Below are 14834 nucleotides of genomic sequence, written 5' to 3'. Positions count from 1 at the left end.
TTGAAACCCTGAAGAGCTGCTGTTGGTTAGTGTCAACAGTACTGTGCTAGATGGACCAGTGGCCTGACTCTGTTTCAAGGCAGCTTTCCTATGTATCTTCCTCGCTTCAGATATGTGGGGAGGACTTGCCCCTATATCCACCTCTGACTTGGATAGGAACCCCTCGCAGTTGTGTGGTTGCGGCGCCAATTTCAAATGGGAGGATGTCTCATTCCCCTGTGCCAGACATGCTGCTGGCTTGCAGGTCATAAGTAGATCCAGGAAATGAGTATTTCTCAAGGGGCTACTGGGTGATGGGCTAAGTCCCATTGTGGCCTTGATTGGGGTTCAGCAGGGTCTGAACAAAATTGAATTGCTTGTGGCGGTGGGGTGGGGTAGAGGACAGATCAATTTAATCTGCTTTGAGTCCTGAGGAGCTCTCCCTTCCCTGGCTGGAGGCATGCAGGAACCAGTGAGCCTACCCTGGCAGGCAGGGTCACATAACCAGCTCTTGAGTCTCCAACCCAGGCCCTTCCCTCCCCGACTTTGATCAAGGCAGTTGCTTTAGCTCAAGGACGTGGCTAACCATTTTTGGCCCAAATGCCATATTCACCCCAGCCAGCCTCAAGCAGTGTGTGTGGCCACTCCACACTAGGGGCATCCCAACCTCTTCACTTTAATTTTTCTCTTTTTTTTCCACCACCAAAATTATGGGGTCTTAGAGGGCCAGAAAGCTTGGTTTGGAGGGCCAGAGACGGGATTAGACGCTCCCCCCCCCAAGCTCTTCTGTTGTTTTTCAGCTTCTAAGCTTACAGTGGTACCTCGGGTTACATACGCTTCAGGTTACATACGCTTCAGGTTACAGACTCCACTAACCCAGAAATATTACCTCAGGTTAAGAACTTTGCTTCAGGATGAGAACAGAAATCGTGCTGCGGCAGCGGGAGGCCCCATTAGCTAAAGTGGTACCTCAAGTTAAGAACAGTTTCAGTTTAAGGACGGACCTCTGGAACAAATTAAGTTCTTAACCCGAGGTACCACTGTACTGGGTTCTGATCGGGATGCTAGAAGTAACCCCTTTTATCTATCTGCCACGAATGCTTCAGCTGAGATTCCTGCATTGCGGTGGGTTGGGCTTGGGGGGTCGCTTCCAACTCTACAATGCTATAACCCCCTCCCGCATCCCTTTCCCAGGAGCAACTGCCTCCACTTCTCCTTCCTGAACCTGGACAAGCATCGGGAGTGGCTGGAGTACGTCCTGGAGTTTGCGCAAGACGCCGCCCCCATCCCCAACCAGTACGACAAGCACTTCCTGGAGCGCGACTACACGGGCTACGTCCTGGCCCTGAACGGGCACAAGAAATACTTCTGCCTCTTCAAGCCTCGCAAGTCGGAGGAGGACGGGGATGCCCCGGGGATGCCCTGTGATGAATCTGACCTGGGGGAGGTCCGTGGGAAGTCTTCCTCTTGCAGCCCGGGGGCGAGGTTGGTGAAAAACAAACTCAACAAGCTCTCCCTGTGGATGGAGCGTCTGTTGGAAGGGTCCCTGCAAAGGTTTTATATTCCCTTGTGGCCTGCGCTAGACTGAAAAAACAACAGCAGCGGCATGAAATTTTGAAAAAGGATAAAAAGAGTTTTTTCGAAAGAGAAACTCTATCTCAGCAGAGACGTTGAAAGAGGACAACTGCAAGCATCTCTCTTTCTGAAGTGTCGGAATAGACGGTAGCTTTTTAGATGAATCCTCCTAGGCCCAGTGAGTTAGAAACATCCTTCCCGCGCCTTTGACCTAGGAGCGATCATGGCGGTGAATGCACTGATGCCTGCTCTTCGTACCAAATGGTTTGAATGCTTGGAAGCCGTACAATCGAAACTGGTTCACAGTTGGTGCCCCTGTCCTCCACCCCACCCCACCCCCCGCTGTCCCAGCCTGCTCCAGTTCCGCCTCTGGGTTTTTCTCCAAAGTCGATGAAAGCCTTGCTGCTGTGGGAACTCTCTTCTTTGCCTATGGATGGTTTAAATGTTTTTGGTTTTCTTTTGCTGCCACTCTCCCCCCACGCAGTCTACAGAGAGCTGTAATCATCCCTACCTGTTGGTTTCCCACACATGCCCCGTTATCCATTGTATGTACCAAATAGCTGACAGGGCAGGATGTGTATAAGGGCGGGGGGGGGGAAGGTACTAGCAACCCATTTGCATGCCCCCCTCCAGCCCTGGGTGCAATATAATCCAACAGGTAGAGTTGACTAGCTCAGCCTTCAGCAGGGCAGGGAGTGGCCAGCTGAGCCGCAAACACTGTACGAGAAGCAATGAGCCATTTTAAAATGTATGTCCCTTTCGATGCCTTCCTGCTTGCTGTCTGGTTTGTCCTCTTCTCCGAAAGACTTGTAGTTTTACAGCCATACTCTCAGAACCACATCCATAGAGCTACGGACTGCTGCTAGCCAATAGCTGTGTGTGTATGTGTGTATGTTTGTGGAAGGCACCAACTCCTGCTTGTGAGTCGTTCCCTGGACATCCCTTCCCCTCCCGCCCTGAAACAGCAACAATACATCTGTAGGACAGTAACTGAGCGACATTTCTCTGTATCAAGGAGCTGAAATTGACTCTCTCAACATGGCCTCTCCCAGGATAAGGTTAGGATTCAAATGCCAAACTACTGAACTTCCCGGGTGTCTGTTCCATGGCAATGTGATTTCTTTCTTTCTTGCCTTCCTCTTAGGGCAGGGCACCCTTGTCACCCTTTTCTGAAGCAGGTTTCCAGGGGCCTGTTTGTTTACAAAGGGCCACGGCTGCCCAGCTGCTTCCCCTCCTGCCGCCTCTCAGAATGTGCCGCTCACCTTGATCTGGTTGACTTTTTCCTTGGAGCCATAGGAGTGGTCACATTTTTAAACTGCGGATTGCTTTCTAATTTAAATTTAAGCCCAAGGGTTGCATCTAATTCCAGTCCTACTCAGGGGACGCAGGCGCATCAAAGTCGATGCACATAATTATAACTTAGGTCCATTGACTCTAGGGGGTCTGCTCCGAGTAGCACTTAGTTGGATGCAACCCTACAACACGACGCACTGTGGGCCATGCGTCTTGGGTGGGTTCGTGGGGCGTATATTTGGAAGCTTCCCATGCAAAAACAAAAAGAAATGAGCCACTCCTCTGCGTAGCACATCCGAGAGAGAGAGAGAGAGATGTAGCAGAGCTTTCTCCCTGATGTGCTTGCTCTCTACTTTTTCATTCAAAAATAGGACAGCCGAACCTCACAAGAGTGGCCCAGAACTTTGCAGTGTGTAGAACAGCTCTTGGAAATAGAATGTCTTGCTGACTTGCTAGTGGTGCCTTGCAATGGGGAATTGGGGATGGGATGTGCTTGGTGTGTTCTTTCTTTAAAAGAAAAATGAAAAACAGAGCAAGCAGTCTGCCTCTCGCAAGAGCTCTCTGAAGTGCCGGTTTGTTTGTACTGGGGCTTTCCTCATCACAGGAGTGACTCTGGGTGGATCCTTCCCCCCCACCCCCAAGAAATAGTGGTGCACCTGCTACCTGCCTATCAAGGCAAGCAAAAAGCCTGTCCTTTAATAGAGGAGGGTGATGTAGTTCCTGTACCGCAGTCACCCATCTGTCGAATAGGACGGCCTCTGCAAGAGCGTCGGGTTTCCACGGAAGTAGGTCAGAGAGATCCTACTGACAACCGTCAGGGGTTTCGGTGCAAGGTGCCTTTAAGCGGAGCTTCTGGGGGACATTTTGAACTGTCGTCAGCTCCTCCGTAAGGATCCCCTCCAGGAATGTCCGGAAACGAATGAGAGAGAAGAGAATTAAGCAGCTGCCGCCGAGCAGATAATCGGAAGCTGCCTTGTCCCTTTGAGGGCAAATGAACTTGTGTGCCTCAGCGAGCGATTTAAGAAATACGTAGGGTGTGCTGGCAAAGAAATCAGCACTGTTTTAATGATGTGTTCTTTGTAACAAATAGCACTGGGATAAGAATTAATATACTGCCAGGTTCCAATGACAGGGAAAGCTTTGCCCGTTCTCGGGTTTCACAGGAACACCTTCGCATGCAGTCGGTGGAGCTTTCTAGGTAGAAGAAGGTCCAGGGGAAAAGTAGAGGGTGGAGCCCTCAAAATGAGCTCTGCATCCTCAGTGGGAGTTCAGGATGCTGTGGGGTTTAGAAGCTGGGGTGGGGAGGACGCCCTAGCTTTTTCCTGCCATCTATCGTTCTGCAATCGGCCTTGGACAACAAGTGTCCCAGCAACTACCGCTGGTGAATCAGTGGTCAACGGTAGCTCTCGTAGCCCAGTTTTAAAACATGACTGGGTATATCACTCCTTCCTCTCCCACGCAGCTTGGCTCTTGTATGAAGGGAGCAATCCTCAACTCAGTGCAATTGCATGGGTGCCAAATTCATGCAAGGCTCCCCTCTCTTTTGTTGATGCTGAATTTAGCGTCTGCGTGCGATTGTCATCGGCTCTGAGGACCACGCAGAGAACTTCACCACCTGTAACGCTAAGCCCAGGCCTCTCCTTTGCCAAAAGACCCAGGTACCTTCTGCTAACTAAATTTAATCCATTAATCCCGTTAACAGAAATTGCTATAGAATTGACAACCTTCTCTCGGAGCTTTTGGGAGAAGAATGCTTCCACTGCCTGCTTGTTGGTTCTCAAACGTGACGGTGAGCCGCAAACCGTGTCTTGACGGCACACGAGCAAAATTGCGCCCGTTTTGCCCCTCCCAACTCGCAGCAGGGGAAGGCAGACCACAATTCGCAGCCGAGATCTGTTCTTGCCCTGCTTCTTGTGGTTTGATGGAGCCAAGCAAGCCACGATCCAACGCTAAATCAAGGGTCACAGTTTGTTTCCTCCAAGGCATAAGCGGGAAGGGTGTGATTTGCTCGTGCACCGTAAACCATGGTTGAGGACTCCCCATGATGCACAGACACAACCATACAAAGCCTTTCTTATTCAAACTTCCTAGAACCTGAAGCTTAATGCCTTTAGCAGGGAAGTGATAGCATATTGTCCGATCCTCCTGTGCGTTGTCGACTTTTCCTTTGACGTTCAATGTGTTTGGTTCCCCCCACCCCAGCCTCCCTGTGACGGCCATTTTGTCTTCTGTGTTCTGTAGAAATGTTTGTCAGAAACTGATACGAATAATCCAGCCCAGGTGGAGGGATTGGTTTGAAAAGAAAGCTGAACATTTTGCACTTTTGATACTCTTGGGTTGGGTGGGTGGGGAATAAATAATTTATTGGGCAAATTGTCTTCTTCTTTTTTTGTATTTGTGAACAGGCCCTAATTTTATTTTGGTTTTGCTTTAAGACTCTTACAGAATCTGCAACTGAAATAAAACTATTTTAATGTGTGTTCAGAATACGGTTTGGTGCTTCCAAGTGACTCTTGATGATAAATTAATGGTGGCGGCACAGTGCAATTTGGAGCCAACTCTCACACTGTTAAATTTCCATGGCATTGGATTGAGTTCGGTGCCTTTTGTGGGAGACCTTCCTGGGGTTTTCTCTCTTCCCTTTCTCTCTACCCTCCCCTGCCCCCCTCCCCTGCCCTTCACACAATGTAGAACTGAATTTGTGGAACTCACAGACACAAGATGGCTTTAACAGGAGATTACGATGGAGAGGTATAAATAGAGCCTCCAAGTTCAAAGGCAGTATACCTGCGAATACCAGTTAACTTTGGGACAAAGAACAGAGGAGGCTGTTGCCTTCATGCCCTGCTCGTGGACTCACTGAAGGTGTCTGGATGGCTGCCAAAGGAGAGAGGACTATGGATTACATGGACCTCTGTTTTGATGTAGCAGAGCAGGAGAAGCATGGTGACCTTGCGATGTGGTTGGACTCCCATCAGGGATGTTGGGAGCTGCAGTTTAGAAACATACAGAGGACACCCCATTGGCTATCCCATCTTGGCTCTGAGGCTCCCAGGGATATGTTCTCATCCGGCACTCTTTATACATTCATTTATTTGCATGTGCCTTTTATGCAAACTACTACGCTCTTGGTGAAAGGCTGGGACTTGGCTTACATTGCCAGGTGCTCTTAGGTATTGGGTGGCTGTGTCCTGTGCTCCATTTTTTGGTTTTTCTTCCAGCAGCAATGAGGGCTAGCAACTTAATTTCCCCACAAAATCAAAGATTCCCAGAACTTGCGTTTGCTGGTTAGCCGTCTCCCATTGTGTCAACCCTGCACATTTTCAGCTGTCCTGGTTATTGCTGTAGATGTCAGGAAAGGGTGCTGGTAGCAGGCAGAGAGTTGCACAGATCCAGCAAAGTTAAAAACGCAACGTTCTGATTCTTTGCAGGTCTGCAGGGAGGTCCTTGTGCATTACGAGCACCTTTAGCGTGAATCGGAAGCTTCCCTGGAACGGTTTATGTCCTCTTGACTTGTGGGAGGGCGCACAGCATTTCAAAGAGCAGATTTGCTCCCAGGAGTGCTGTGTTACCTGTGTAAGCAAAAGGAGCAGAAAGCCAAATTAAGGAACTTGCTGCCTCTCCCAACCCTTGGCTGCTATGGAGAGAGCAATCGGCTGACTGACTATGCTTCAGGGTAGCCAGAGAAGGGAGCTGCTGTGGTGTTTCCCCCACTTAAACCTCAGTTCTCCAGTCCATAAAATGGGGCTTGTAGTGTCTTACTTTCTTGGATGTGCTGCGAGAGGGTCTTCACAGAGCTTAGACATTGCTCTTGTCAAGAGGACCCAAGCAGGATCCTTACATTTTTGGGGGGGATCAAGTATCCCCATTCAGGTTGTCGCTAAAGCGGCAGATGCCAAGATACACCACTTACCGGAAGCATCATACATCGGCGCCACTTCAACAAGGTCGCCCCCAACGATATTCAGGCCTTGGCAGCCGCGAATAATCTCCAGCGCCTGTTTGAAAATCAAGAGAAGGCAAGTGGGTCAAGGGCAGGGAGAGGCTCTAGAATTAAGTGACTTAAATGAGTGGAGGGAAAATGCATTTTGTAGTCTGGCCCAGGAGCTGAATGTGGCCCTTCAAGCTCCTCTCTCCAGCCCTTGGGAGTCTCTTCAGTCTATGCCACACCCCCTCTAGCCAGGCCACACCCCTCTGCCCCTGTTTTGCACACTCCAGGAATGTTTAGCCTATGCCGCTAACCCTTGATAATGCCTCTTCCTTGCCTACAAAGGTAAGATTTATATTTGTTGTTTGCTCCATCCCCTTCTGACTCTGGTGCCATCTGCCACCAGCACATGGCCTCTAAAAGATTATCCGGGAGGCCCTTTTGCTGGAAAAGATTCCTCGCCCCTTCTACAGAAGGAGGTCTTTGCGTATCTGGGATCCAACCAGATTGAAAAATAGGCACAAACGCCTGCAACTGAACAGACTGATGCAACTGGTAACCTCCGAGTCAGAAGAAGGTAAAGCAAAGTCTGCAGTTACTAAGGCCCTACTATGTCGCTGGACTCAGCTCCAAGCAGCACAGCCAAGGATCAGGGATGATGGGAATTTTCAGCCCAGCAACATCTGGAGGGCCACAAGTTCCCCACTTTTGTTTCAGACAAAGCTCGACCCCCTAGAAGCCAAAGCAACGCAGCAAACGTCTTGCTTAGACCTGTACTGCTTGCGTTTCTGCACACTTATTTTACCTGCGAAGGAGTCAGGCCGGCAATCTCGGGTGTCCCAGTGCCAGGGGCGTAGGCAGGGTCTATTCCATCGATGTCAAAGCTGATATAAACAGGCTTGTCTCCCATCTGCTTCCTCACCTCTGCCATCAAAGGGACTAGCGACTTCATCCAACAGTCTTCTGCTAGCACCACCCGGAAACCCTGTTAAAACACCGGCGAAAGCTTTGGAATGGAGAACCCCAGGGTCATCATACCGATAAGGTATCTAACTTTGCAGCTGTGCAGGTGTAAATTTGCTCTCTGGCCCCACAGCTGACACCTGACAAGTGTTCTCCCATGAAAAGGAACAGAGGAAGGTGCCTCTCCTTATTTTCTTGTCCTTTCAAGACTGCAAACAAGGCTGTGTAGATGCAGAGAACTGATACAGAAGAAACCAGCTTCCTTAAAATCCTAGAATGATCAAGTTTCTAGTCCTTATCGAGATAGGCTTAAAAGTGTGTGAGCAATGCCTGGTGAACTTTAGAAAGTGGAAAGGGAGAATCCAAGTGAGACTCTCCATGCCTGAAGGTGGGGTTGTATTGTCTAGCGACTAGTGATATCCGGGAGGCGGGATAGAAAATGTGCATGTTCTCCCACAATTTATCCAAGTTGCAGAATCTGGCTTCCTGGGTACAGAATATGGGTAGCCTGCAATTTGAATATTTCAGCATGCACAGAGTATGCAGGCCTGGTTTTCTTTTTTACTGTATTTCACACAGAGAACCAGTGTGTGTTAAGGGTTAGTGTGTTGGATTAAGACTTGGGAGACAAGGGTTCAAACCACTACTCAGCCATGAAGCTCACTGGGTGACCTCCATCAAGCTCACTGGGTGACCTTGAGCCGGTCACTCTTTCTCAGCTTTACCTACCTTGCAAGGTTGTTGTGAGGACAAAATGGGGAGCTGAAAGCCTGTGAGCACTTGAAGCTCTTTGGAGGAAAGGTGGGTTATAAATAAGCACTATATATTCGTGATTTATTTTTAGGTGCGTAATAACGAATGAGTAACGCTAGGCATGAGTAGTACAGTGGTACCTCTGGATGCGAATGGGATCCGTTCCGGACCCCGTTCGCATCCTGAAGCAAACGCAACCCACATCTGCACATGCACGGGTCACGATTTGCTGCTTCTGTGCATGTGCATGACATCATTTTGAGCGTCTGCGCATGTGCAAGCGGCAAAACCCGGAAGTAACACGCTCCATTACTTCCAGGTCGCCATGGAGCAGAACCCGAAAATGCTTAACCCAAAGCTACTTCAACCCAAGGTATGACTGTATTGGGCGGGCATAATATTAGAAGTTTGACATGGTCTGATGTCATGGATTGGTTAGACGAAGAGGAACGGTGGGAGGAACCAGCTGGGGGACCACCAAGAGAAGAAGGCTCAGAGCCCGGGGATTGGTGATGGGACAAGGAAAGGTGGTCAGAGGGAAAAGAGGAAGATGACAGGGAAGAGAAGGTGTTGGAAGTTGAAGAGGTAACAGGACTCAGTGAACAGGGAGATCTGTGGCAGAGTGAAGTCCAGAATAAGAGGCAGAAACCGAAGCAGGAGAGGCCAAGAGGCAGAGATGGGTCAGGCTTGTGTAGAGCCACAGGCATCTCTCTCACTGGCCACAGCAAGCTCCCCTCCTTGCTGGTCTCCCAGGACCAGAAGAGGCATGAAAAGGGCAGAGGAGAGCATGCAGGCATAGTCTCTAATTGCTTGAGGAAAACCCTGGAGAGGAGGAGACATAAACTGCTGGGGGGGAGGCAGGGACCTTTAGTCTTGGCAACTGCTTCATGGGGGCAAGACCTACTGGAGATGAGCTGCTGTGCTCATTAGGCCTGTGCAGATCCTGTTTTGCTAATAAAGAGCTAATTCCCAACTTGTTCACTGTGATCTACTGCTGGCTGGCTCCTGCCATCTTACCTGGTCTCGGCAATACTTGTAAGGGTCTTGAGTGTAGGAGGAACCCCTGATTCCAATCTGAACGACCCGTTTGCAGTCCAGGAGTCCCTCGTCCACACAGCGCCGGAACGGCGTCCCGTGGTAGATCTTCTCCCCCAACGCTTTGTCTCCAGTGTCCGTGTGGGCGTCTACATGTACCAGCCCCACAGGGCCGTGCCTGCAGAAGGAAGGAGAGATGCTAAGGGAACAAGATGGCATGACTTGACCACTACAGGGAAGGCGGGAAAGCTTTTTTTCTACCCTTAGGACCACATGCCCATCTGCCGGGGGCTGCATGCTGGTGATGGGCAGGGCCAGAGACAAAGGCGGGCGGAGCAGCGGATGCAAATCACACCTTTTGTACAGGAGGCTAGTTTGTACACGCACACCCTATGCCCCTCCCTACCCTCTGCCCACAGGGTTGGCAGAAGCTGCCTGACACTGTTGGTGCCGTTTCTCACTTTAGACTCACTTTTCTGCCACGGCTTGCAAGATGGGATATGTGATCGTGTGGTCTCCACCTGCAAGGGCAGATAATATGGTTGATGGTGAGATTGAGCCCCCTCCCTCTTCTTTCTATACATTCTCTAATGTTACTTTAACTACTAGGACTTGCTGATCAGAAGGTCAGCGGTTCGAATCCCCGCAACGGGGTGAGCTCCCGTTGCTCAGTCCCTGCTCCTGCCAACCTAGCAGTTAGAAAGCACGTCAAAGTGCAAGTAGATAAATAGGTACCGCTCTGGTGGGAAGGTAAACGGCATTTCCGTGTGCTGCTCTGGTTCGCCAGAAGCGGCTTAGTCATGCTGGCCACGTGACCCGGAAACTGTATGCCAGCTCCCTCGGCCAATAAAGCAAGATGAGCGCCGCAACCCCAAAGTCGGCCACGACTGGACCTAATGGTCAGGGGTACCTAGCCGGTACATATATTAAGATTGCATGTGTTTGGGAAGCTCTGTCCTTGGTGTTGCCAGGATAAGATCTAGTTCTTTAGGCAGAATGAGACAGCTGGCTCAAGCGGCAGATTCTACTTTTGGGAGGGTTTCTGATCTCCTTTTTTTGCTTTGGGATCTTTGGGATACCTTGCCACATCAACACATGGTGATTAGATTTCTGGAATACTACTGGCCAGGAAATTGCCAAGGGGCACCACAGCATCCCCAATTTAGCTGCCTCTTTGCGATCAGCGCTATCGCAGCCCCAGGCTGCTTGGCAACATCCTTACCCAGCGTGAGGGGCACACAGCCCTGTGCCACTATCTTTTGAAAGGCCTCTCGGATTTGTCGGCAGCTATCCTTCAGGTTATAGAGGTTGACGTTCACATCGCCGATGTCGGCTGCCACAAGAGAATGGTACGGATCTGCCCCAGTGCTTGGATTGAACAATCTCACCAATGACGATTCGGCCCGGATGTGGCGAGGACCAAACCTGAGGTGGGGAAAAAGCAACATCTGTGTTTGTAGTGCTCAGCCTCCCTGTAGGGAGCCTTTGGCAGCCTGAGAGCTGCATTACTTCCTAGCATTCCTTCTGAGGGCCACATACTGCTGGTGGGAGGGGCCAGAGACAAATGTATGTGCTTTTTACCTAGCCTAGTTTTTTCACACACACTGTGCCAGAAAATAGGGGGGTTGCCTTTAACAGCCTAACTCCCCTTTTAAGGGACCCAGAGTCCCCCAAGTTTTTAATTGATCAGAGATGAGTGAGTTGAGGCAGGATCCCATGAAAGCAAGGCAGATCTTTATTATTCTGTCCCCCTACCCTGCTTCATAGGAGGTGAGGACCTAGAAACAAGGGTGTACAAGAACTTGCAAAGACTTTAGGAATTGCCTGGTGCCTTAACCAAAGACCACTGAAAAAATGTCATACACATGTCACAGAAAGAGGCGGTCTACAACAGAAATTTGAGCATGTGGCTTAGAATTAGAGGGGGAGGATGGTATACACAATGGCCAGTTCTCTGGTAACAATACCCACACCCACCCACACACCGCGCTGTGTCCTCCATCCAGGTAAGGCAGAGGGTTTTCTCAGAGGGAAAGGACACATCTCAGCTGGGCCCAAACACTCAAGGAGGGTGCAAAGCAAGGCTTGTGAGGTGTGTGGCCAGGGAGGGTCCTGAAGACCAGATAGGCCTGGGAAACAGGTCTCTCACCCTTGCCTAAAGCCCCTGATAAGCTCGCAGCCTTGATGCCCTGGAACTGGGCTTCTGGGTCATTTCCTTCACAAGACAGGGCGATGGTGCCCCAGTGAAAAAGCCACACTGAGGGGCCCCTTTTAGGCTTTCACGTGAGGCCTAGCACTGCCAATGGCCCCACTCCACACTCAAGCTTGGAGCCTGGATGAGTTTTGTGAATGTCTGAGAACTGATTCTGGCTGTTCTGCCTTATTTCCTGATCAAATGACACAAGCATTTGAACATCCCAAAGATGGACATGGACAACAAGGCCAACAATGGGAGGAAGAGAACTTTCCCAGCTCACTTAAGTTTTCTTGGCACACACCGAGGGAAACGAAGCAAATTGGTGCTGCAGGATGAGATCTCTGAGGAGGCCTGGGCAGGTGGAGGTATCCCAAAGCAGCTGAAAGGGATTCAAGACACCAGCTGGGAAACTGATCTAAAAGCACATGTCCAGTTGGAAAGGCTGAGGGGATGGATCTCTCCCCTGGGCTGAAATGGCCTGTGATTGTCAGAGGGACCCCAAGGTGGCCTGGAAACATTTCAGATCATACCCAGGAGACTTGGATATGTTATATAGAATCATAGACAACCCCTTTTGCTGAAGGGAAATTTAGCTATGCTGGAACACACTATTATATAGAATAATAGAATTGTAGAGTTGGAAGGGACACTAAGGATCATCCAAGTCCAACCCCCTGCAATACAAGAATATGAGGGGTTTGAACCTGCAACCTTGGCGTTTTCAGCACCACACGCTAACCACCTGAGCTATGCAGGTCAAAGAACCATTGTTTCTCTGTGTAAAATGTTCTTCATTTGTCACAGCTGCAGAGAAATGTTGAACATATGACTTCCCCGTGGTCTGAGGCTGACAGAAGGTCCGCCAAGGGCGCATCCTGCTTGCTGGGTTTCTCCTGTCTTGTCATGGGCCTCTGCAGCTGCAACAGCTCCACTTCAGGAGATGGTCCTTGCCGTTGAGAGCCAATTCATGCAACTTGCCCCTTTGAACTTGCAGGATGTCAAACAGGATTTTCCAAACTAAGGAACTTGCAGGATTTTCCAAACTAAGAAACTTCTTCCTGCTTGCAGTGGGAACTTAACTTGGCCCAGAAATGGAAGACACTACAGGATTAATTGTAGGACAAAAGCATGTGGACTGACTCTGGCAACTGCAGAGATAATAGCTCACAAATTACACATTTCTAAGGGTAAGGAATAACCAGAACATTTCTGCGCTGTTTGGTGAGATTTTATTTATGTGTCCAATCTATATAAACAAAATTCTCTTCCCCCACCAAACTGGATAATTCGGCTTTCACAATGTGTTTTGCTGCTTCTATTTTTCTACATTATCTGCTCCGTATTTATTTGGAAAATACAACCTCTGTACTGCTCCTATGTTTTATAACTTCGTTTTGTTGTTGATTTGTTGTAATTCTGATTTTACATTAGGAAAACACTAAGAAAACTAGAAGAAAGCCAGTTTGATTCCATTTCAAGCATAAGTTTCAAATAGGCTTGAGGATCAGAATTTGATATTGAAGGGTGGGGTTTGGTCTGCTCAAAATACCTTTGGGGCAAACTCTTTTAACAGTTGAGTTCCGATTTCACTTTTGAGGCCCATCATTGGGCACCTAACACACACTGCTGTATGTGTGGTCTCTGTGCAAATGTCTTCCTGTTTTCAGAAAAACCCACACATAACAGATTTCCCAATGCATCACATCACTTTTGTTTCCAAAGCACGGAGAACAGGTTGCTCAAACTCCAAGGAGAATTTTGGAGATACAGCCCCAAGGTTGTTTCATTTCACTGCTAAGACTCTCAGCCAGGCCTGGACTTTGAACTTTGATTGTTGACGCAGTTAGGTAATTTCTGGTTTTAAATGAAACCTCGCCCCTTTCGATGGTCATGCAAATGCGTCAAAATGTGTGATAGTTCTGCTACTTTGGGGGACCCTCCTGCTCATTCTGCAGATTAGGGGAACCCTGGGTGACTGGCCCCCAAAGTCCTACCCTGACAGCACCGCTGTGTGGCCTCCCTCCACCCAAGCCTAGTTTGTCACGCAGCATTCAATCCCTTCCCAAAGCAAACCCACTCACCTGGCCCCAGGACGGTTGGAGGTCCCCGTGTCAAGAGGGACCCCCACAAACGCCACATCCAGACCCTCTGCTGAATTCTGGATGGGCAGCTTGAACATGGAGCAGACCCCCACGGGTCTGGCCACGAACTCCGCACTGGGTGGCACATTGGAGCGGGCATCGGAGAGAAGGCGACGAGGGAGAAAACTCCCGGTGTAGAAACTTTCAAAGAAGGAACCGCAGGGAGTTCTGGGCAGGGAGCCAGGCCAGCCTGGGTTAGCCCTGCTGTTGCTGCTGAGCTGCTGAGCACGACATGTGCTTGTCGGGAATGTTCTGCAGGACACCTGCTTGCCAACGACGAGGCTGGTTTGACATGCCTTCCCCTGCAACAGGGCTTTGCGCCCCAAGGAACAGAAGATTTCCATGCTGAACCCCCCAAGACAGGATGCAGCTGGTAGCTTTAAAGATTTCCAGGAGAGACACTCCCCCCGTAACATGCACAGCCAGTGGGCCTGCCTCTCTGCCTCCTCCCTTGACGGGTTCAAAGGGCACAAATGAGAAACAGAAGCCTCTGCAGTCAGTGAGACTTTTTTCTCACTAGGTGGCACTGTCTCATTTCCAGCTGGGATTTCAAGATTATTTTTTCCAGGGTGGAGAGGAGAGACAGTGATTTTTACCATGCCCAGTATGTGTGTTTTAGAGTTGGTGACTTATTTCTACCAGAAAGCCTTAGCTGCTTAAGAGCTGTTTAAGTTCAGCAACACAACCACCTTTTTTAAGAGGAGGGTGAGGTTATGCCAGCTTCTACAAAGCCTTTTATTTCTTTCTAGCCAATTCCCTCCTGCTCAAAAAAAAAAATCCCTTGTTCTTTAGAGAGAAGCTATCAGGCCATAGATCAGAAAGCCTTTTTAAACCTGTTTTTTAAGGGGGGGGGGCAAACGAAGTGGTCCACAAAGGGCAATCACACCCACTGGCCCCCATCCTGCCTGCAGCTTCCCAACCCTGACTTGATGTTGAACCGCCCCTTGTTAAGAGGGATTCGCACTTCGAA

The 14834-nt window shown here is 49.6% G+C and overlaps 2 protein-coding genes across 3 annotated transcripts in view; one reads left to right on the top strand and one right to left on the bottom strand.

Moving 5' to 3' along the window:
- Window positions 1–3483, top strand: part of DNAJC16 (DnaJ heat shock protein family (Hsp40) member C16) — a gene marked incomplete at its 5' end in the record, with an annotated part of 33566 nt that extends 30083 nt beyond the window's left edge. For both annotated transcript variants that reach the window (XM_081016068.1, XM_081016069.1), the window contains one exon: window positions 1174–3483. In XM_081016068.1, the coding sequence (XP_080872194.1) occupies window positions 1174–1567 (394 nt within the window). In that variant the 3' untranslated portion in view covers window positions 1568–3483. The remainder of the gene's footprint in view (window positions 1–1173) is intronic.
- A 2440-nt stretch (window positions 3484–5923) lies between these two features.
- AGMAT (agmatinase (putative)) lies at window positions 5924–14310 on the bottom strand. The gene is made up of 7 exons (XM_081016172.1): window positions 13805–14310; window positions 10749–10951; window positions 9999–10047; window positions 9509–9704; window positions 7581–7760; window positions 6761–6845; window positions 5924–6419 (listed from the first exon to the last, which is right to left on the bottom strand). Exons 1-7 carry the CDS (start codon window positions 14278–14280, stop codon window positions 6346–6348), a joined length of 1263 nt encoding a protein of 420 aa, XP_080872298.1. The 5' UTR covers window positions 14281–14310; the 3' UTR covers window positions 5924–6345.
- Between the last annotated feature and the right edge of the window lie 524 nt (window positions 14311–14834).

This window comes from Podarcis pityusensis (assembly GCF_964106645.2).
Source record: "Podarcis pityusensis genome assembly, chromosome: 8".
Taxonomy (NCBI): Eukaryota; Metazoa; Chordata; class Lepidosauria; order Squamata; family Lacertidae; genus Podarcis; species Podarcis pityusensis.
Note: the sequence above shows the minus strand (reverse complement) of the source record. Positions and strands in the feature narration are given on the sequence as shown.

Bases quoted from the DNA above. Each gene is read 5' to 3' on its own strand.
- AGMAT (XM_081016172.1), bottom strand. From the start codon at position 14,280: ATGTTACGGGGGGAGTGTCTCTCCTGGAAATCTTTAAAGCTACCAGCT. The intron at 10,952-13,804 runs GTGAGTGGGTTT...TCCCCACCTCAG, and splicing joins TCCAACCGTCCTGGGGCCAG to GTTTGGTCCTCGCCACATCC. The intron at 6,846-7,580 runs GTAAAATAAGTG...ATTTTCAAACAG, and splicing joins CCGGCCTGACTCCTTCGCAG to GCGCTGGAGATTATTCGCGG.